Source organism: Crotalus tigris, unplaced genomic scaffold (assembly GCF_016545835.1).
Source record: "Crotalus tigris isolate CLP2741 ecotype Arizona unplaced genomic scaffold, ASM1654583v1 scf7180000018188.699247, whole genome shotgun sequence".
In the NCBI taxonomy this organism is placed as follows: domain Eukaryota; kingdom Metazoa; phylum Chordata; class Lepidosauria; order Squamata; family Viperidae; genus Crotalus; species Crotalus tigris.
The window spans coordinates 576931-601143 of NW_024096873.1; the positions used below are offsets into that span (position 1 = coordinate 576931).

The window sequence follows — 24213 nt, forward strand, 5'->3', positions numbered from 1 at the left end:
AAAGAACAGATTAACACTAAAAAGGTTGATCTGGGATGGTAGCAGAAGGACTGGCAGAGCCTAGAAGTAGAATTAAGAGAGGAATCCGCCTAGAGTCCTTACATTCCCACAAACATCTAAATCCAACTCCTCTTGAATTCTGGTAACTCTTATCTGGCTACAATTTAGTGTTGACTGTCAGTTGAGTAAATTCTTGTGTATAGGCATGAGCAATAAATCAGCTTAAGTGGAACTTAGCCTGTGGTCCTGATTCTTTGCATCTGACAAGGATGCATTCCATCCATGCAGACCCATAGCATATTTTTTCCATCAGATAGCAGCTCTCTGTGACTTTGTGGCTGGTACATGGGAGATGTCCCATTACAAGTATAATGAATATACATGAGGGTCATATTATGACTAGAACTTCCCTCCCTGTAATCTATGCACACCAGTCCCAAGATTTATTTAAATCAGTGGTTCTCAACCTTTTTAATGCCGTGACCCCCAACCGGTCGTAAGTCGAGGACTACTCAACTGGTCGTAAGTCGAGGACTACTCAACTGGTGCAGTACCATTTGCAGAATGGGACTTTTGGCGGGCTCAGCAGGGCAGAGACAGCCTGGACAATTCCTATTGGCTTTTGAAAGCAATAGAATTAGACTCTATTCAAGAGAGTCTATTCTATTGGCTTTCAAAAGCCAATAGAATAAAAGGGAGTAGCACAGCTAAGGAAAAGGGAGAAAAAATGGTGGACTGCGTTGTTTGGCGACCCCCGTGAAATGGTTGTTCGACCCCAAATGGGGTCCCGACCCACAGGTTGAGAACCACTGATTTAAATCAACACTATATATCTGTGATAGAGAGTGAGGAAGACTCTTCTCCCTGTCTTTGGGACCACCAAAAATTATGCAAGTAGATTTTAACAATCTGAGCAGTTTGACAGTATCCAAGGGAAATTGTGTATGTCTTAAAGTGATGCTTCCTTTGTTGTGGATTCTGTGTGTAAATAGAAATCATCATAATAAAAAAATGCAGGTCGCCCTGCCTTTAAAAAAAGGTAGAAGAAAGCCATTATAGTGGAAAATTTAATAGATTAGAAATTACTTGGTAGGGCCACCCTTGGAATACTGCATCCAGTTTTGGTCACTGCGATGTAAAAAAAGATGTTGAGACTCTAGAAAGAGTACAGAGAAGAGCAACAAAGATGATTAGGGGACTGGAGGCTAAAACATATAAGGAACGGCTGCTGGAATTGGGAATGTCTAGTTTAATGAAGAGAAGGATGAGGGGGGACATGATAGCAATCTTCCAATACCTCAGGGGCTGCCACAAAGAAGAGGGAGTCAAGCTATTCTCCAAAGCGCCTGAAGGCAGGACAAGAAGCAACAGATGGAAACTAATTAAAGAGAGAAGCAACCTAGAACTAAGGAGAAACTTCCTGACAGTTAGAACAATTAACCAGTGGAACAACCTGCCTCCAGAAGTGGTGAATGCTCCAACACTGGAGATTTTTAAGAAGAGACTGGACAACCATTTGTCCGAAATGGTATAGGGTTTCCTGCCTGAGTAGGGGGTTGGACTAGATGACCTCCAAGGTCCCTTCCAACTTTAGTATTATTATTACTTAGCTGCTTTGATCAGTGAAAAGACAAATCTGAAAATGTTCCACAGCTGGTATCTTGGCTAACTTCAATGTGACTCCTATTGAATACACTTCCTGGGAAGTATGTTCAGCCTCCATACAGTACTCACAGTATTTAATTAAATCATAAAATAAATAAAATAATGTATAAATCCAAAACCGAATCTCTGTTCCCAATAACAAGCTTTGACTTGTTATTGATTGGAATACTATTTTATTGATTTTGATTTTAGGGTTTTTTTCCTTAACTGTGATTTTAATATTATTGTTTCTGATGCTATGTATCCCCATTAGCATTATTTTCAGTGTGTTCTCTTTGGTTACTTACCCCCCCCCCCAAAACCGAAATGTGGAGATGCAAATTCACTAATGAATTGAAAAGCTAAATAAAAAGAACAGGAGTTGGAAAGAAATAGAGAAAAGTCCTGATGTCAAGCTGTAATGAACGCAAGGGATAAAAGTTGCAGTTTTAATTCAGGACTAGCCAAGAAGAAGCCCTCCGTATAGAAAAAGTTACTGATAGGGCTTGGCTTTTGCAACTTGCCGGCAATAACCAGTGCCTCTTGCTTCCAGATTCGTGCTGATGGAAATCTATTGTCTTTGACATTCTGTGGTCCTTCTGAAATGCTTCCTAGGGTTGCAGCCACGATTACATCCCTAAGACATTTCTTTTATGACAGCTGTTTAAATCCTGGTGGTTACTAGAAACTGATTTTTTTTTTTTTGAACAATCCAAAGACTAACCTGGGATTATATCATGAGTTGGAAATCATATGCTCGCTTCCGGCATTAAACCAACAAAGCTGATGCCAGTTGTTGCCTCTTCATATTCCTAAGTTCCATATCTTTCTTTCTGCCTTTGCCAGTGATTAAATGTTTTGATTATGAGACTGTGTGGATGAAAGAGTTGGCTACCTATTTGAAATTAGCAAGAAAGAAAAAAATGTCCCAATTCTCCATTCAGGTGTCTAAGGTAGCTCTGTGAATTCCAAATTCATGCTTGGATCTTAATTATGAAGATTTACTTCCAATATATTGAATTTTAGATGCTGGGGATTTGTTTGTTATGTCTTGTTTCCCCAGAGATTAAATCTGAGGTAATATTGATTTTATTTAGTATTTATTTAGTTAATTTTTATGCTGCCCATCTTCTGTCAAGCAACTGTGGGCAGGTTATAGCATGATAAAAACAACCATATAGAACATTAAAATATTGAAATGATAAATATAATATATTGCATACTAAAATTATTACATATGAACCATCATATTGGTGGATTCATTCCCAAAAAATAATTAATAGGTTATTTGTAAAGTATATCTATGTCTGTGTCTATATCTCCATGTCTGTCTGTCTGTCTGCCTGCCTGCCTACCTGCGTACCTATCTATCTATCTATCTATCTATCTATCTATCTATCTATCTATCTATCTATCTATCTATCTATCTATCTATCTAATTTTCTCCTTATTCTGCTCAAGGTAAAAAGATATGATTTCAGGTCGATTCTACCTTTAAAAGCCACTTCAGAAATATTGTTACATGTTAGTTATCATGTTTGTCAATTATTAAGTGCTATTTCAGGCCAGCTGCCAAATAGGATCAAATATGAATTGTGTCCTTATCAAATACTGAAATTAAATATTGTTAAATGCCAAGTACATATGTCAGAAATGCGATGAATGTTTAGTAAATATTTCATGGTACCTGGAAATTATTCCGAATTCAGCATTATTGTAGACAATTTCAAACAGAATTTTTCACAGCGAATCTGCTTTTTTTACCTCTTTTGCCTTAGCTATAAATTGTATGCTGCACAGAAGAAGTAATAGATGTTCTTCAGGGTAAAACATGCTATTTTCCTCTTTATAAGTCAACAAATATAAAAGGGAGCTCCACTTAGAATCATATGCTATTTACAAAATGGCAATGTTATTATGGTTGTTATTATTATTATTATTGATCATCGCACAGATGTTCAAACTGGATTTGACATTTTTGTCTACCCATCTAGTCCTTACCAAGGACCTGGGATAGGCAGATGTGGATGTTTGATGGTGTTACACATATTATCGCAGGATGGAAGCTGTTCCCAGTAAAGTCACCTTTTGCAATTGACTGATGGCGAATTTATCAATGCCAGTGGTGTTCAAGTGGTGCTCCAGTTGTTTTGGGATTGCGCCCAAGGCGCCATTGGTACTACCCTTGCAGAACTTCACTGTTTCTTCCTTGTCAGGTAAAAATGACTGATTCATTATAGTTTCTACATTGATGGATTGGTAGAAACATTTCTGATTGGATTGAAATTGGAGGTTCTGCCTATAATTTGCAATTCAAGCGTCATATCTGCCGATCTTCTTGGCTATAGGTGTTATGTGTTACTTTATTATTTCTAGTGCTTCCTTGATCTTCCTTCTTTCTAAGTGGTATTTCTTGGTTAGATATTCTTTGGTCTACTTGTTCTTCAATTTATTTTCTTTCATCTCTTCTAACTTGCTTGCATATGATCTCAACTTATTTTCCAGTTTAATCTTCCATTTTTGTGGTGCCCTGTTTGGTTTTTTTTTTTTTCCCCTTCTCTTTTGATTTTGCATCCCAGGTATTCAGATACAACTACAACTGTGCTGTACATTAGTTGGTTTGTTTCTTGCAGTCAGTTGGTGATTGTACTTGATATTGCAGTATTTCCATCTTTCAATGCATGTGATAGCTGTTTCTTTGGAACAAGCTTCAATGCAGGCAGCCTTATTCTGATGTTTTTGTGCTGTTCTAGATGCTCAGTTATTCTTTCTTTCACTTGTTTTACTTCTTTAGTTAGAGGGAATAATAATAATGATGATAACAACAACAACAACAACAACAACAACAACACTTACTATCAAACAAGGAAAAATAGTGAAAACTGAAGGAATCAAGATGCCCCATGAAAATAACATTAAGAGTCTGGATGAGGAAGATTACTACAAATACTTGGGTATCCTTCAAGCTGACAACATCAAGCACACTGAAGTCAAGAAAAAGATTAGAGTTGAATACATCAAGAGAGTTAAGAAGATCTTAAAATCCAAACTCAATGGAGGAAATACCATAAAGGCAATCAACACCTGGGCAATCCCAGTCATTAGGTACACAGCTGGAATAGTGGACTGGACTCAAGCAGAACTAAAAGCAATGGATAGGCAGACCAGAAAAATAATGACAATGAATCATGCCCTTCATCCACGCAGTAACATTGATAGACTTTATCTACCAAGGCAAATAGGTGGGCGTGGAATGCTACAAGTACATCAGATGGTTGAAGAAGAAAAAATGGCTTTGGAAGAATATCTGAAGAACAATGATGAAGATGCACTGAAATTAGTATACCAGGAAGGCTTACTGACTACTGGAGAGACCAAACTGGCCTACAAGAAAGACCAAATGAAGAACAGAATAGAGGCATGGGAAGACAAAGCACTACATGGCCAGTACATTAAAAAAAATAGCTAGGAAAGCAGTTAATAAAATGGCAATGGCTAAGAGCAGGAAAATTGAAGAAAGAGACTGAGGGACTACTTATGGCTGCACAAGACCAAGCCTTAAGGACAAATGCATATAAAGTCAAAATTGAGAAGACAGCAACAGACAGTAAGTGCCGCCTATGCAAAGAAGCTGAAGAAACAGTGGACCACCTGGTAAGCTGCTTCAAGAAGATGGCACAGACTGACTACAAGCAGCGGCATGACAAAGTAGCAACAATGGTGCATTGGAAGATCTGCAAGAAATATTATTTGCCTATAAGCAAGAACTGGTGGGATCATAAAATAGAGAAAGTCATAGAAAATGATAAAATTAAACTGCTCTGGGACTTCAGAATTCAAACAGACAAGCACCTGCAACATAACACCCCGGACTTAACAATAGTCGATAAGAAAGACAAAAAAGTCTGGATAGTGGACGTTGCAGTGCCTGGAGACAGCAGAATAGATGAGAAAGAATTGGAGAAGATAACAAAATACAAAGACCTACAAATAGAAATAGAAAGACTGTGGCAAAAGCAAGCAAGGGTAGTACCAATAGTAATAGGCTCCTTGGGTGCAATCCCAAAACAACTGGAGCACCACTTGAACACCATTGGCATTGACAAATTCGCTATTAGTCAATTGCAAAAGGCGGCCTTACTAGGAATCGCTCCCATCTTGCGACGATATCTGTAATACCATCAAACATCCACATCTGCCTATCCCAGGTCCTTGGTAAGGACTCGATAGGTAGACAAAATGCCAAATCCAGTCTGAGCATCTGGCTGACTATGATGATCAATAATAATAATAATAATAATAATAACAACAACAACAACAACAACAACAACAACAATAACAATAATAATAATATAATGTTGGGACAAAGACCTTCTCTGTCATCTTTTAAGTGGTATACGTTTTTGTATAGAGCAGGGGTGTCAAACTCGCAACATCACATAATGTGTCACAACGTATTGCAACTTTTTCCATTGCCGGCAATGGGGTGGGCGCGGTTTCGCCATGACGCATCTGGCCCATGGGCCAGCAGTTTGACACCCCTGGTATAGAGTCTTTTAATTTGAAATAAAGAAATTAAAATGTTAGATGTTGCAAAACATCAGCAAGATCTCCCCCCCCTCCACATATTGGATTGACAGGTGTTCTCAGATTCTAAAAATCATGGATTTTGTGAGCATACTTTCCTGGGGGGAAAAAAAAAACATAACATGGGGTTGGGGACAGAAAACATTTTGGGGTGGGATCGAGAAGAGATAAGGAAAAAGCACAGCCGGAGATAAAAAGAATCATTTCTGGAAAATGTCATCCCTCTCTTTTATGATAACCATTTTACCCATAAAAGAGAATATTTGTAGCTCAGAGTTGAACTGTGGAGTTCTTGGTGCTCTTTGAGTCTGGTTGTTTTCTTGAAGATGTTTCATTATCCAAATAAGTAACATCTTCATTTCTAGAAGAAAGCAAGGTTAGATAGCACTGATGATATTACTTAGCTGAGTATTGAAATGTCATCAAGAAAACAACCAGTGCTTAGAGGGCACTAAGGACTCCATAGATAACTATTTTATCAGAATAGCCTCAGCATCCTAACATGGTCATTTGAGCAGAATGATTGTATTCTAATGGCCAAACAAATTATCCTAAACAGCAATTCCAGCAAACAATGTGTTTGCCCTACATTTCTGCATTCTTCTTGATTCCTAGTACAATCTCCTGATGAATGAGGAGCCACCTATAACTCCTTCTTCTTCTCATCAGATTCAAGGTTGAATGTTCTGTTGGTGCTTATAACAAACAAAAGGGCTAAACCTTTTATCCTTTACTTCCCATTCTTTTTGATTTCATCTCCACTATCCTCCATTGCCCGTCCAAATAGTATTTTTTTGAAACTGTGATGAAATTGGTTTTTAATCCAAATTTTGCAGCTATACGTACTCAAGGTGAGCTACTTCAGTTGTATCAGGTGCAAAAGATCAGGACCACACATGAAGGTTCAATTAAACTGATTTATTGATAAAAGCCTACGCATACGAATCTTCCCAAGTAATGGTCAGCACCTGGTTAGAGTTAGATAAAGGTCAACAGCATTCAAGGGGATTTCGACTTAGTTCACTTGTGGCTATATAGGGATTCTAAGCTGATGCCTCTTTTCATTCTGTCCCCAGTTTCTGCCATTCCTTCTCCTATAAGTTGGTAAGGATATGAATTTGTCAGATCCAGAAAAATTACTACTATACTGTAGCCAAGACAATGGGGCAATTTATTCTTTCTTCTACACCAGAGCCCTCCAACTTGGCAACTTTTAGATTTGTGGACTTCAGCTCCCATGCTGGCTGGGGAATGCTGGAAGTTGAAGTTCACAAGTCTTAAAAGTTGCCAAGTTTGGACACCCATGTCCTACACTAAAGCTAGAAACTCCTCCTGCTTCTAGATTAGGGGAAAACACACTGAAACCTAGTACGGACACATTTCCCCTCTTAGATAGGTTCCTTTTTGAACAATTCTAGACTTTCAAGCAGGACACAAGGGGAAGCACTGCGAGCCATTGCTCAGTATAATTTAATTAATTTAATTCAAAGATAAGTGAGATTGTATCTATTTTTTTTTCTAGCCTAGCCTGTTCCTGCCTACATAATAATAATAAAGTTGGAAGGGACCTTGGAGGTCATCTAATCCAACCCCCTGCTCAGGCAGGAAACCCTATATCATTTTGGACAAATGGCTGTCCAGTCTCTTTTTAAAAACTTTCAGTGTTGGAGCATTCACCGCTTCTGGAGGCAGGTTGTTCCACTGGTTAATTGTTCTAACTGTCAAGAAGTTTCTCCTTAGTTCTAGGTTGCTTCTGGAGGCAGGTTGTTCCACTGGTTAACTGTTCTAACTGTCAGGAAGTTTCTCCTTAGTTCTAGGTTGCTTCTCTCCTTGGTTAGTTTCCACCCATTGCTTCTTGTCCTGCCCTCAGGCGCTTTGGAGAATAGCTTGACTCCCTCTTCGTTGTGGCAGCCCCTGAGATATTGGAAGACTGCTATCATGTCCCCCCTCATCCTTCTCTTCGTTAAACTAGACATACCCAGTTCCAGTAGCCTTTCCTTATATGCTTTAACCTCCAGTCCCCTAATCATCTTTGTTGCTCTTCTCTGTACTCTTTCTAGAGTCTCAGCATCTTTTTTTACATCGTGGTAGCCCCTCCCCTGGGCACACAACTATTGGCCTCAAAGCTGTTCCCCATCTTTGACCTCTAGTGATTGGTCTTAGAATCTCAGGATAGGAGAATCCCTCTTTTCCCAGAGTGTGGATTTTGGAATTATTGTCATCCCTGGGCTGCCTCTCTGAATATACCACATTTGTACCCTTCTGAATAGTGCATATGGAACATCTGTTCCTATCTACTCTCTCCTCCCATCCTCACAACTGTGGGACATGCACCTTGACTTCCTCTAAACAATGTTTTGGCAACTGCTGTCAACATAATTCACTTTGGTTTTCATTTACTGGAGCTTGAGTGCTAAACTCACTTAATTGAAACTAAATTGCACTGGAGGAGGGCTTAAGGTGGTTTTTTTCCGGATGCTGGTTGGCTAAGACTTTCCTTGTTCAAAATGTGTTAAAGATGCCATAGTTTTTCCTTTACTGTTTATTTTTCTTCAGTCTTTTTTTTCCCTTTCCCCCTAATAACATGCACTCGTATGAAAAAGGATGAGTGATTGATGTCTTCGTAGAAAGTAATAATTAGCAGATTATTATGTTTCAGAATGATTGACAGCTGAAAGCTAAGTTTTATTTATTTATTCTCATGATTTCTTTTTAACAGTAACAAACGAGAGTTTGGAATTTTTGAGAAACAATCTTTATTTTGTTTCTTTTTGTATTAAAAAAAATAGCAATTGAGCTAAATGAGTGGGAGATAGACATTTTAGCCTGTCAAAGAAGTAACTTTCAAATTTATGTCTTCTAAAAGGAGTTGGTATCCACCTAGATCAGTGATGGCGAACCTTTTAGAGACTGAGTGCCGAAACTGCAACCTAAAACCCACTTATGCATCGTTGAGTGCCGAGTGGGTGTGGCCCATTGGCTGGGTGTGGACAATTGGGTGGGTGTAACCAATTGGGTGGGCATGGCTGCAGTGATAATGGCAGACTGGGTGGGACTAAAAAGTTCAATCAATCAATTCCAACTTTGAAGAACTTTTTTTTTCCCGCGAGAAGTTGAAATTGACTGATTGAACCCTTTTTTTTTTTTTTTTTGCACATGGCGGCAGAGGCCTTAAAGCGAAAAGGTTTTATAAAACCTAGTTGAAGGCCTAGGACTGGGGCGACGACGCGCGTGCCCACAGAGAGGGCTCTGAGTGCCGCCTCTGGCACCCATGCCATAGGTTCGCCACCACTGACCTAGATGTATCCTAGTACCATTTGCTAGAAACAATAAATGGGTGAAATCCAAGTTTAGTTCTAAGAGTAGATCCACAAAAATTAATGATAGATAAATGAGTCTTGAATAATTTAAACTTCGACAAACAACTTTTGGGGGCTTTGGAACACTTTCGTGTTTAGTCCTTAAGCCAAGTTCACACAATCCTCTCAACCACATTCGTTTCAACGCAGATGATTGCACAACCTATTAAACTTGATTTAATTTGCTTTAATGTGTCATGTGATCTTCATGTATATGATTCGGTTAAGATTCAGGATACTCTACTGGAAAATGTGTTATTTCAGTATCAAGTTAAGTGTGGTGTAAGAAGAATGTAAAACAACGATAGCACATGTTGAAAGATATATCAAATAATGTATATGAATTTATGTGCAAGTGTGAATAGTACATACACATTGTTTTAAAGATGTTGGTGAAAGATCAAGCAGCTGCATTCACACAACCCATGGAGGATGTCTTGGTTAGTTTTTCAGCCCATTTGTTTAGGTTATGCTTCAGTAATTTTTATATATAGGAAGTCAGATAATTTAGTTAAGTTCAGTCTGTTGTGTGAATCCAACCAGTGACCTATGTATAATATGAAATATTCTTAAGATAAAGGCTAAGTTCTTTTCCCTTTTTTTCTGCAAAAAATAAATATATAGAAGTTCTTTTCCTGTTGCACGTGGTTTTCTAGCAAATCTAAGCATCACATGGTTTCTCTGCACCCTTCTCCAATTTTCAAGCTAATTTGGCCACCCACTTTTATTCTCTGCAACACAGATGTCTCTTTCTGTCCTGCTCTTTTTTTAAGACCAGAAGACATCAATAATGGATAATCTATCCAATGGTACGATTGTTCAGTAAATTAAATAAAAGAGATGCGCTACACTAACTGTCACTCAACTGCACTGGGTGATCCCGAATTCTAACATTTGAGCGATAGAGGAACAGCATATGTTTCATTAATGTTGAATGTGCAGTGCCGGTCCTGTGTAGAATTCAGAGCTGAAGATGGAGCCATTTAAAAGGCTGAACTTCAAAAAAGCTGGTGGAAAACCCAGGGACAGTTCACTTTATTCCTGGATATCAAAAATTAGTTTATTTAGCTCCAATCAAACCTCTCAAGAGTTGATAAGAAAGCAGTTTAGTTCTAAGAGGCAGAGGAGGGAGGATAAGAACTATTTTTTTGAAAAAAGGAAAAAAAAATAAGACGTAGAGTTTAAACTATCTCGTTATATCCCATGGACTTGGAACTGTCAAAATGGCAAAGCTTGTGCTTGAATGAAAAAAGCTTTCTATTTCTGTTGAGATTGTCTGCTCCGAAGTATACCAACTATAATTATCCATAACCATGCAAGCCTACTTCTAATGCTGTTTTATAATTACAGGTCTTAATGCTAGATTATACAAAATCATTTATAAATAGGCAAATGAGAAGGACTTGGAGGCTTGCAAACCTGTAGATTGCAAGAGGAAGGTTATGGCAGATGATGGGATTTCAGCTGCATCTACATATAGATGTGGTGTTAGCCGCGTAATGATTGATGAATCCCTTAATTAATTCCTCAACAAGTTCCAATTTATAACTCCCTATCTTTTCTCTTGGCACATTGGGTGTTTGTCATTTTAAAGGATAGGGATAAACCATGCCTCTCCTTCTCCTCCCCCCCCCCCTTGACGTATTTCTTGAGTGCATTTCTTGCTGAAGGAAGCAAGATTAGAGTACTTGTAATTTTTTGGTCTGAGCCATTGGGGAGGGGGGGGATTAATGATGGCTGCATGCCAGTCAACAGTTCCTTTTTTTTTTTTTTTTTGAATATCAGGTGCTTTGCTGCGGCCATGTTAAGGACAGAAGGTGCCAATCAAGTCATCCTAGGCTGAAAGAGCCAAAATTGGAAAGCTACCAAGTTTGCTCAAATGGACTATAGCAGTGGTTCTCAACCTGTGGGTCGGGACCCCATTTGGGGTCGAACCACCATTTCACGGGGGTCGCCAAACAACGCAGTCCGCCATTTCCTCCCCCCCCCTTTTCCTTAGCTGTGCTACTCCCTTTTATTCTATTGGCTTTTGAAAGCCAATAGAATAGACTCTCTTGAATAGAGTCTAATTCTATTGGCTTTCAAAAGCCAATAGGAATTGTCCAGGCTGTCTCTGACCTGCTGAGCCCACCAAAAGTCCCATTCTGCAAATGATGCTGCACCAGTTGAGTAGTCCTCGACTTACAACCGGTTGAGTAGTCCTCGACTTACGACCAGTTGGGGGGTCACAGCATTAAAAAGGTTGAGAACCACTGGACTATAGCTTAACAAAGAGGTGTGGGTCCTTGGTGTTTTCTGAGCTTGATTGTTTTCTTGCAGATGTTACATTACTCAATTAAGTAACATGATCAGTGCCAGGGTCTAGTATTGATGATGTTGCCTAGTTGTGTAATGAAACTTCTGCAAGAAAACAACCATGTTCAGATAGCACCATGGATCCCACAATTCAGTTCTGAGCTACCATTATTCTCTTCTATTAATAACAAAGGGGTATAAAGTTACAAGCCATTCTCCTTGCACATTAATGGGAGCTTTACAAAGGCAGAATCACACCATTTATTTTTGCTCACTTGTATTGAACTAGACTATTTTTTTTTAATCTTTATGTGTCAAGCTTGCACAGCTTCTATCTGCCAAACTAAAAGCAACTCAGTCCTTTGCAGGCAACTTAATTGGGGGGCAATATTTCTTTTTTCTGCCAATTACATTGAACAATTAGAAGATAAAACATCCTGGGTAGAAGTTTGTATACAGCTTGGTAGGCGGGACCCATAATGTTATTAATGTAACTAATGGTTATAGGTAGCCCTTGACTTACAACCATTCATTTAGTGCAGGGGTCTTCAAACTTGGCCCTTTTTATGACTTGTGGACTTCAACTCCCAGAATTCCTCAGCCAGCCTCCATTTTGTTTGTTAGATTTAAGCCAGGGGTCTTCAAACTTGGCCCTTTTATGACTTGTGGACTTCAACTCCCAGAATTCCTCAGCCAGGCACGGTGGCTGAAGAATTCTGGGAGTTGAAGTCCACAAGTCATAAAAGGGCCAAGTTTGAAGACCCCTGATTTAGTATGTCATGGTTCCGACAGACAGAGACGAATGGAGCAGAATTCCAAGCCTTGAATTCCTCAAAGAACATGTTTATTAATTACAACGCATCAGAACGGTCAAGTCTGGATGCACAAGTAACAATTTCCCAATACAAAGTTAAATGTCCCACCCATACAACTATGCAAGCAACTACGTTCCCCTATATGATTATTTGGTGGGCAATGCCCAGTCCCTGGTCGCGGGAGCAGCCAATGACCTTGGTTCCCACGGGACAAAAGATTACTTTGACTAACGAAGCCCTGGGCACCCCCCTTTCTTCTGTTCTATATGGCAATCTAGAATGAGAAGGAAAATGGCTGCAGCCACGCTCATTGTAGAGTTGACATAGTGACCATTTGAAGTTACAACAGCAGTGAAAAAAGTGACTTAAGACCGTTTTTCACACTTACAATCTTTGCAGTATCCTCGTGGTCACCTAATCAAAATTCAGACTCTGGGCAACTGGCATGTATTTATGACAGTTGCAGTGTTCTGAGATCATGTGATCACTTTTTGTGACCTCCCGACAAGCGAAATCAATGGGAAGTCAGATTCGCTTAACAGCCAGGTAGCTAACTTACTAACTGCAGTGATTCACGTAACAACTGTGGCAAGAAAGGTTGTAAAATGGGGTGATTCAGTTAACAACTGTCTTGCTTAGCAACAGAAATATAGGGCTCAATGGTGATTGTAAATCGAGGACTATCTGTTTATTGTTAGTATAAATTATGGATGGGTCATTTTGTTTTCCACACTGGTAGATGCACTCCCTATGGGGGATGAAATTCAGGCAGTCAGGTTGAGTGAGGCCATTTCTAGGTTTATACAAACAATTTGTTTTCCTGCATACATTTTTCTGTTGTGATGGTTCAGCAAAGAACAGTAGGCAAACAGCTCCATTTGTCTACGTATATTATTCAAGTGAGAATGGATTGAATGGAAACAAAGCCAGAAGGATACCTTTCCTTTTGTTTAGCTGATCTCCCTTTTAACTAACTCCTCATATTCAGAATTGAAGTTGTAATCTGTATTTTATTATTGTCAATCATCCTGAATGCCACTTTTGATGGAAATGAGGGATGTAAATTTAATAAATAGTATCTTGTCATATCTTCGCCCCAGGCTGCTGATCTCATCATCAATCCATCTTTTACTTTGAAATAAATTGCTGTGCTAAAAATGCTTCTAGTTTACCATTATCATTCCTGTGTCATGGGGAAAATGCTTTTGATGTTACTTTATTGTTTCCGTCTCTAAACAACATAGTATTTGTTTCTGAAGGGTTCTTTTAGTTACTGTTTGGCTTGAAGCAATATAAGGATAATGGAAGATAAACTGTAATAAAACAAAGGTAGCAGCTTTTGGCAAAAGAAATATTAAACACAGATGGACGATTAATGCCCAACAAATAGAGCAGTGTCCCTCTTTTAAATAGCTGAGCATCACTTTTCATAGGTCCCTTTTGTAGAAAACACACTTATCTACTGCATTGGCAACTGTCCAATGCACAATGGGTGTTATGATGGTTGCTGTTGTTGAGTTGCAAAGTCATGCCCGAATTCTTCGTGGCCTGATGTACCATAACACAACCTTGTCCTACACTGCCTCCCAAATTTCGTCCAAATTCACGTTCATTGTGTTGATGACACTATCTAACCATCTCATCCTCCTCTGCCAACCCTTTCTCCTTTTGCCTTCAATCTTTCCCAACATCAGGATCTTTTCCCTTGGAGTTGTTTTACTAACCTGAGGGGGGGGGGTTGAGAGAGGGGAGAATAAAAACACCTGATTTCTTCTCAGGAGGTTTTTTTTAAAAAAAATGCTAGATTTTAGAGCTGTGTGATACTTGGAAATTGATTCTAGAACAGTGACTTGGACCATGTGCGTACAAATGCAGCGCCTTTCTACGGCTCTTTAAAGCAGCTGCATATTTTGGGGGAAATATGTGAATGCTTTAAGGCAGACATGTCAAACACAAGGCCCAGGGGCCAGATGCGGCCCGCGAAGTGGTTTCATTTGGCCCGTGAAACCATCCTGGAAACAGTGAGGGAACGGCCCCCACTGCCTTGGCCCTGGCCCAGGCCAGCCGGGAGCCATGTACAATTTTGTGGTAGCCATCTATGCTGAAACACATTCAGTCTTAACTCCATAAGCCCCCCCCCCCCCGCATGGCCTGAGAGGAACAGTGAGGCTCCTCCAGTGGACCATGCCTTGGCACTTGCCTCGGTCACACCCCCTTCTGCCAGAGACCCTCAGATCTGTCCCACTCCTGCCCAGGCCCCCACAGGCCCCCTTGACGTGAACGATGTAGAGCTGGCCACACCCACCCAGTATGCCACACCCACTCCATCCATGCCCACCCAGTAGGCCACACCCATCCTGGTCACACCCACCCGGCCCCCTAAGGGCAACCGCAATGCTGATGCGGCCCTCAATGAAATTGAGTTTGACACCCCTGCTTTAAGGAGTTGAATGGAAGTGCTTTTTTCCCCAGACCCACATGCCCCAAGGGATTTTTTTTACAGTCAAATCCTGAGTCCTACTACACTTTGATTCCCCCCCCCAATTTTTTCCTCCCTTATTTAGAGCAATTTATGCTTTTTCCCAGGGCCATATATCACATTTATTATCTTTAGATGTTTATATATATTATTCAGTTTCATCTTTATATTGGAGAACATGATCAAGATGGCTAAATATAGAAAAAGAAGGGGAAACCCCATTCCTCACCCAACCAGACCCATACACGCATAGTAAACTTAAAAACAAAACTTCATTTGAAGAGTTTCTTTTCTAAAGTTGCTTCGCAGTTAGCAGTCAGAGATTTCAACCTCTTGTGTTATTTTTCTGTCCCATTTATCTTCACATACTTCAATGTGGCACATAAGTATTTTATTTAAGTACTTCTAGTAAGTTAGAAAGTTATAAACCAGGAGACTTCAGTATGGTATCATCTAGATGGATTGGTCCTCATCTTCTATCATTCTAAAAATCAATCTGGCAAAAAGGTTTAAAGTCCAAGAATCTGAAGGTCACTAGATTGGAGTGTCCCAAATATTCTATCTTATTTTTGTGTGGATCTGCCCATTCTTATGAGTTCATCATTAAACCTCTTCTTTCAGTTCCAGTTCCTTCTATGCTGAAACTTTGTCCTGCTTTTAGTTTCAATTTTTAGACTCACACACACTGCTGCTACATAAACTACAGTTTGCTCAAGACTGAAGAGACAACAGCAGACAAGGAATGAAACTAAAACAGTCTTTGAAGGAAGCTTGCCCAGATGGTTTGGCTTTTAACAGGAGAGTGCAAAAGAATAGTCAAAATTCAGTCCAGACTTCCAAAAGTCAGGTCAGGATTGTCAGACAATTCAGAGGTCAGAATTTCACAAGCAGAGTCCCCACAAACATCAAGCAGGAGCTGAAGATCAGAAAGTGGCTTCCAACAAGGGATCCTGGGGCAGGCTGCGTTAATCAAGAGATGTGCTTCTTTGCTTGGCAAGGAGCCTCATAGAACATCTCTACTTTGCCTTCCTCTTTACTGACTAGGCATGGGGGAATGTGTGGTCCAACATCCTCATCATCTGAATGCTCCAACTGCTCATGTGGTACCTATGTTTGATCAGCCTCTGGTGATTCTTGGCTCTGTATTTCCTGAGATTGGACATTCCTCAGCTTTTGCTGAAGCAGTTCTTCACCTTTAGAATCAGCACCTGAATCCTGGGCCATGACAGGCTTGATCTGAGTTAGGAAACACATAGTCCATGTGATTCTCAGTTATCCAGCTCATGGTTGTCCCAAACGTGCTTTTTCAAAAGGCCACTGGACTTTGTTTTTCCTTGAAGACGTTTAACTTCTCATCCAGAAGCTTTGTCAGTTCTTCTTCACTTCTCCTCCAGAAGCTTCTTCAGATCTTCCGTTCAGAACTGAAGGAGCTTCTTGGCTGAGAAACAAAATGTCTTCAAGGAAAAACAAAGTCCGTTTGCCTTTTGAAAAAGCACCTTTGGGACATAGTACTCCAATTGTCACTGAATTACCACTCCCAACACCCCTTACTATTGACTATGCATAGTGAGACTAGGAGACATAGCTCAAAGCTTCCTTCCTTCCTTCTGAGCTAAAAATAGAAGCTTCTCTAGTAGCAATAATGCTGTCAATATTATCTTTCCGATTTCTTGGCTCCATCTGTTCTATCTCCTTGTATCCTTAATGACAAATTAATATGCATCTGCTCTTAGCTGCTGTCTGTCTTTCTGACTCTTTTTCCCCCCTGTTCTGTTATTTAATTTTGTAAGTTATTGGTTTGACTTCTTTCATTATCCCTGGTACTTTGGATTGTTTAATTCGTGGCTGTAAGTACCTCAAGGAGAGGAGTGATGGATTGAAAAGAGGTTAAAAATGATGAAGTCTTTGCCTATATAGTTCCTTAGTTGTTTATAAATCACAGGACCTGTTAGTGGATTGCCTTTTTATCTCTTCGTCATGGGTTGTGAAATTTGAGAGGCGATACTTCAGTTGCATGAACAAACGGTTGTGCATTTATGATAAGAGCAGGGTCCTTGGATATTTTACAAACTTGTATTAAATTTTTACAAAGAACATAAAACTAATAAAAAAGGGAGAGAGGGCGAGGGAGGGAGGAAGGAAGGAAGGAAAGAAAGAAAAGTAGAAAGGAGCTTTCAATTTACTTTATAGCAAATACAAGTATAATTATACAATTATCTCTTCCTCTTGGTCATTTGGATATGAGTTCTGCCAGGAGGGTTGTTTATCTCTAAATTTTATTTTTACTTATTTATTTTTTGTATCCCACCTTTATTATTTTTACAAAAAAGGCAGTGAACATATTCCACACACCTTCTTCCTCCTGTTTTCCCCACAACAACATCCCTCTGAGTTGGGTTGGGCTGAGAGGGGGTGACTGGTGCAAAGCCACCCAGCTAAAGTGGGACTTGAACTCATGGCCTCCCTCTTCTAGCCTGGTGCTTTAACCACTAGACCAAACTGGCTTATTGAAGCCAGTTTGCTTAACTCGTTGTTTGCCGAACTGCTGAATTGCTAAAGCTGACCTCAAAATGCAGTGTTGGCCCTTCGTTATTGATAACTCTTGTGTTGGTGCTGCCCTTGAGTGAGAGAATAGTCTTCCTGCTGATCCATACAGACAAGTTTCCACTGAACCGACAACGTCTCAGAGAGATGCAATTTGGGCCAGTGCTTCTACTGACTTTGGGGAGACCAAAGAGAAAGTTTGAGCTGTGTTGCCTTTCTGTCAAATCAACACCCAAAAATCTGTTCCATTCCCTCATTTCGCAAACTCCTTCAGAGTTCTAAAATAGAGAGGTTATTTCTCTCTCCCTCCCCACCACTAATGCACAAAATAGAATTGCATTTCATTATGTGGTGTTCTTAGGTAGTTTTTCTTCCCACCTCCTCGAATGTGTTTTAAGAGGCCAGCATACAAGAGAGTGCTATATTAGTGCATTATTCCGACAACAAACAGGCACTGTTCTGTTGCTACCTGCTTGGCCATTGTTCTCCGTTGTGTGTGCTTTGCGGTGGTATTTGGATGGCTTCCTGCCCTCGGCTAGCACAAAAAGGCATTTCTGTTACAATGGCCCCTAACCACACAATGACGGCATTAAGGATTTATGTGGAGGTTTCATTATTTTCCCCTCTTTTGTTCCTTGTAGGATGTCTTCCAAGCAACCAGCTTCTCCGTATGGGGAAGCAGATGGAGAGGTAGCCATGGTGACAGGCAGACAGAAAGTGGAAGAGGAAGAGAGTGGCGGCCTCGCAGCCTTTCACCTTCCTTTGCATGTGAGTTTTCCCAACAAGCCCTATTTTGAGGAGTTTCAGCCAGTTTCTCTGCCGACGCGAGAGCCTTGCGGCCTTAGGACTCCTACCTCCCAGCCATACACGATGGTAGGTTTCCTCCAGACTCTGTTGTGCATTTGCGTTGGCCTTCGCACGCCCCCTTGGCACTGAAAGATCTCTCCTTTTATGCACCAAGTCACTTTGCCACTGGCATGGATGGAACATCTCACGACAATGAGAAAACTCTGAGCCGTTTCCATCATGGATGAAAATGCCATCTTGCTGGGTTCCGGGTCTTGAGTTCCGGGTCTCTCCCAGTTGTGTCCTGTTTAGACAGCAATCACCATGTGAAGTGTTCTAATCGTTATCATTATTTTATTTATTTATTACATTTTTTTTTGCCAACCCACTCCCCCCCACAAGCTGACTCTGGGTGGCTATTATTATTCCCTTGGTAGAAGTAAAAAATAGCATGCCTCTTGACTTCTTCTCAAGTATGAAGTGATCAAACAGAGTTCTTGCCCACAGTCTGATCCAAATAAATGCGGAAATTAGGGCACACTTTATATGTTAGTAATTCATGTATTAGTGGTTTGTTTTTTCTGCAGTTATGCAGAGGAGTTTCAGATGCCTTTGCATCTCTATTTATTTCTCTAGAATACCAGATTTGGTATCCCCATGCATTTACAATTAATGAACAGGTTTTTGGTAACCCTGAAGTTTGCAGTGTATACAAGTCTTTCTGACTTTTTTTCCCCTTTTTTCCCTTTTTTGCTAATTCTGTCTCAGAACAAAAGGGGGGGGGGAATCCCTCAAAACAGACCAGCTAGAAGTAAAAGGGAATATAGAATATTGGCTTGCCATAAGCAAAGGGGGGGGGGGGAAATGTGCTTAGTTTATATCTTCTTGTAGACTTACTTCATGCTATTTACAGTACAATGCAGAAATCACATTTCTCTGGTTTTTATGCAGAATTGATCCCATTTAAAAATTTTATGCATTAGGGAAAAGTAGATAGCAAAATGTCGATACGTTTGTGAAAAGCCATGCACAACGATGCATTATAATTTAGGAGATATGTTTGCAAAAAATACTGACCTCTGGCAGAGAGGCTATAGAAATATATGTACACATCAAAGAAATGCAAGGATATATTTTTAAAGAAGATATTTTAAATTGATGCAGAAATAGCTTAAATTATATTTAAGAAAGGAGAATAAGAATCCCTGGGAAACTCACTGACAGATTCATCATTTGCTAGCGATTGCAGCAAACCAGGGATTTGCAAATAGAACCAGAGTAGGTTGGAGAGAATTGTGTAACAGATAACCTTAAATGCCAACACTTTGTTGTAGATCAGGGGTGTCAAACTCAATTTCATTGAGGGCCACATCAGCATTGCGATTGCCCTCGGGGGGGGGCTGGGTGGTGTGGCCTATTGGGTGGGTGTGGCCTACTGGGTGGGCATGGCCAGTTCTACATCATTTGTGTCAAGAGTGCCTGTGGGGGCCTGGGCAGGAGTGGGACAGATCTGAGGGTCTCTGGCAGAAAGGGGTGGGACCAGGGCAGAGCCCATCAAGCCGGATATGTGAAGTAGGCGAGGGCCATTTGCTGGCCACTTCCAGGTGATGGTGCATTTCTTCATTCCTCATAAAGGGTGACATCTCCCCAGCATGCACCCAGAGGGTGGGGCCAACGCGGCAGGGGCTGGTTCATCGCTGTTTCCAGATGGCCTTGTGTTGCTAAGACTGAATGCCTTTCAGCCTAGATGGCCACCACAAAATTATACATTGGCTCCTGGCCGGCCTGGGCCAGGGCCAAGGCAGCAGGGGCTGTTCCCTCACTGTTTCCAGGATGGCTTCGTGGGCCACATGAAACCACTTCACGGGCCGTATCCGGCTCCCGGGCCTTGTGTTTTGATATGTCTGTTGTAGATTCTCCTTTTTAATATCCAAAGGCATCACTCTCCACTATCCATCCTCTTTTATCAGCCATGATCTCATACTGCTCTTCTTTCAAAAGTTGGTCCTATGAAGCAGAGGCAGGAATACCTGGCAACCTTTTAGGAAAACCCTGACTAATATTTCTCATTGCTAAACTTTATTTAGAAATGTCATTTGCAAGAGATCCCAAGCCCACGTCTAGCCAACTTGCTTTCTTCCCTAAAAGCATTTAAGCAAACAGGAGATCTTGAAGCAGATAATCACCAAATAATCCAAGAGATCCAATCACTGGTAAAGTCATAACTGAAAGGATTGATCAAAACACTTGGCCTCCTGGACTGGTGTCCATTGTATTCAAGTGGAGAGTTTTGGAGATAACTAGTTTGAATTAGCCGTGGTGGTAGACCATGATAAATTCAGATGATTAGCCATTCCTTTCTGCTGTTGTTATTTTTTTTTTAATTCATTGTCACAAGTTTATTATTTTGAGAGCCAGTTTGTTCTAGACTGGTTATAGCTCCAGGCAAGAAAGCAGGAGACTATGAGTTCAAGTCCCACCTTAGGCATGAAAGCCGCCTGGGTGAGTTTGGGCCAGTTACACTCTCTCAACTCAACCTACCTCACAAGATCGTTGCTGTTGGGAAAATAGATGGAAAGGAGTGTTGGGTGTGTTTGTTGTCTTGAGTTATTTGTAAAAATAATAAAGGTGGGAGATAGATAGATAGATAGATAGATAGATAGATAGATAGATAGATGGATGGATGGATGGATGGATGGATGGATGGATGGATGGATGGATGGAGAGAGAGAGAGAGAGAGAGAGAGAGAGAGAGAGAGAGAGAGAGAGAGAGAGAGAGAGAGAGAGAGAGATACAGGACTTTTTTTTATCATAGAACGCCCAGAACGGAATTCTGGCACCTTTTTTGGATGGAGCCTTGTATGACATGTGTGAGTTGTATGACATGTGTGAGTTCCAGCACCTTTTTTTTTTTTACAAAAAAAAAAGCACTGGATGGATAGATAGATAGATAGATAGATAGATAGATAGATAGATAGATAGATGATAGATGCATGGATGGATGGATGGATGGATGGATGGATAGAGATAGATAGATAGATAGATAGATAGACAGACAGACAGACAGACAGACATAGATAGATAGATATGCTAACAAATACTAGTCCTCAACTTATGACCACAATTGAGCTCAACATTTCTGTTGCTAAGTGAAACATTTGTTAAGTGAATTTTGCCCCATTTTATGATCTTATGTTAGGTGAATCACTGCAGCTGTTAAGTTAGTGACACGATTGTTAAGTGAATCTGGTTCCCCCATTGACTTTGCTTGTCAGAAGATCGCAAAAGATGATCATATGACCCCAGGACACTGCAGCCGTCACAAATATGAGTCAGTTACCAACCATCTGAATTGTGATCACGTGACCATGGGGATGCGGCAACGGTTGCAGGTGTGAAAAAATGGTCATAAATCCCTTTTTTTTCCCAGTGCCGTTGTGACTTTGAACGGTCACGAAATGAACTGTTATAAGTTGAAAGCTACCTGTGCTTCTCCGATATAGGGAGTCAATTCCTTATTTTTCTTTCATTTCTTCCTTACAGTAAAACATAAACATCCCCTTTCTTTCTCTTTTGCCTTCTTCCCCTCTGCCAAACCCTGTTTAGAACATGTGGCTTCTGTCCCCTGTTTTCTGAACGAAAAGCAAAGAATTCAACCATGCTGTTGTGTCATTTTTCTCAGTAAAGGTGGTGTGCTAATAATCTTTCTCCGTGAAGTATCCTTTGAGAAGTATAACCTGCCTGATGGCTAAGGATATCTGTATAGGAATCATTGTATCATTAATCATACCTGTTGGGGAACAAGAGAAGGAGCTAAACTGGGGGTAGATTGTTATGTGTTTTGTCATTGTACTTAGTATTAGTGGGGAAGATTTGGGAGTTATTGGAATTTTGAATGAGACACATGGATTTTTCAGTCACTCAACGGATATGATATCATCCGAAATTCCTTCGGTGTCAAAGAAAAACACATCGGTTTGAAATGTGTCTACCTTCACCACTGCCTTCCTATTTGTAAAAGCTCTAATGGGTTTTGAGGTGCACAGCAATTTAGATGGGTTACTTTTGCAGGGTGACTTCTCAGAATAGTATCAGAGTCCTGGAAGGATAGTGTCAGGCAGAAGTAACCAGGAACAGGAGTTTAGTTCAAAGTACTTCAAATACTACTACTACTACTACTAATAATAATAATAATAATAATGACTCGATAGATAGACAAAATGCCAAATCCAGTCTGAACATCTGGCTGACTGTGCGATGATCAATAATAAATTTGGAAGGGACCTTGGAGGTCATCTAGTCCAACCCCCTGCTCAGGCAGGAAACCCTATACCATTTTGGACAAATGGCTGTCCAGTCTCTTCTTAAAAACTTTCAGTGTTGGAGCATTCACCGCTTCTGGAGGCAGGTTGTTCCACTGATTAATTGTTCTAACTGTCAGGAAGTTTCTCCTTAGTTCTAGGTTGCTTCTCTCCTTGATGAGTTTCCATTTGTTGCTTCTTGTCCTGCCCTCAGGCGCTTTGGAGAATAGCTTGACTCCCTCTTCTTTGTGGAAGGGAATATATGCATAGGCAGCAATTTCACCTCGAAAAGAGGAAATCCATGTGGGCAAAGAATGTCACCAACCCTTTAATATCTACACTTGTTATGGGTCTGTTAGGTTTCCATTACAAGTGTTTGCAGTCTCCTCCTCCTCCTCCTCCTCCTCCTCCTCCTCCCCCTCCTCGTGATGGTTTCAGAATAATGAAAGTTTCTGAGGAGAAACACAAGAGGCATAAACTACATTTTGAATAAGGATGGAGCGTTGCTTTAACATTTCTAAAGGAAACAAAGGGAGAGACACGGAGGGCATGTGTGGGAGAAGGCCAGATAATGCTTTCCTTCCATTCATTGTCTTTAACAAGAATCTGTCAAAAACCCAAGCTCAATCAGGCAGAAAGAACTGGAATTTAAAAAAGAGTTTAGATAGAGGAGAAAAAAGCAACATGGTGAGATTCATTGATCCATGGATAGGGCTTGGAGTATTAAGTTCTCAAAACTTGGCTTCAGTCTCTGTACATTCAACTATTGTCGTGTTAAATCAGCCTGGACGTTTCTTCATTTTACCCTCATCATTAACCACAAAGCAAGACAGGTCCAACATGGTTTTTCTCTTGTGGAAATACCTGTACGGATTGAATTCTCAGCGGGGGGTGAGGGGCTGGGCTAAGAAAAGTCAGACCAGGTTAGTTCTTGAGATGGGACACTTCCAGGAAATGATGGGGCTGGAGGTAAGTCTGGGAAATCCCAAAAACATAGCAACTTCTAGGTTGTGCCAGAAAAACTCTATGGACATGTTTTACGACATCGCAAAGACTTGAACCTGGCTCAAGAGGAGATCAATGGGTAAGTTCATCCAAACATGTTGTACGGCTTACAACCACAATTGAGGTGGTGATTAAGTGAGTCCCACCCAATTTTATGACCTTTATGGTCATGGTTGTTAAGTGAGTCACTGTGGTTATGAAATGAATCATGCCGTTTTAAAGCACATCTGGCTTTCCTCATTGGCTTTCCTCGTCAGAAGGTGACTGGGAACATTGTAAATGACAATCAGATGACTCCAGGATACTGCAACCATTGCAAATATATGCCGGATGGTCAAGCGACCAAATTTTGGATCACATGACCCTGGAGATGCTGCATTAGTTGTAAATATGAGGAT

The 24213-nt window shown here is 40.5% G+C and overlaps 1 protein-coding gene across 6 annotated transcripts in view; it reads left to right on the forward strand.

Annotated features, from left to right (window-relative positions):
* LOC120310461 (transcription factor SOX-5-like) overlaps positions 1–24213 on the forward strand; it is a 594954-nt gene that overhangs the window by 517661 nt on the left and 53080 nt on the right. For 5 of the 6 annotated variants that reach the window (XM_039348880.1, XM_039348881.1, XM_039348883.1 and 2 more), the window contains one exon: positions 18365–18596. In XM_039348880.1, coding sequence (XP_039204814.1) covers positions 18366–18596 — 231 coding nt within the window. In that variant the 5' untranslated portion in view covers position 18365. The remainder of the gene's footprint in view (positions 1–18364; positions 18597–24213) is intronic. The other variant, XM_039348884.1, reaches the window with a different exon arrangement.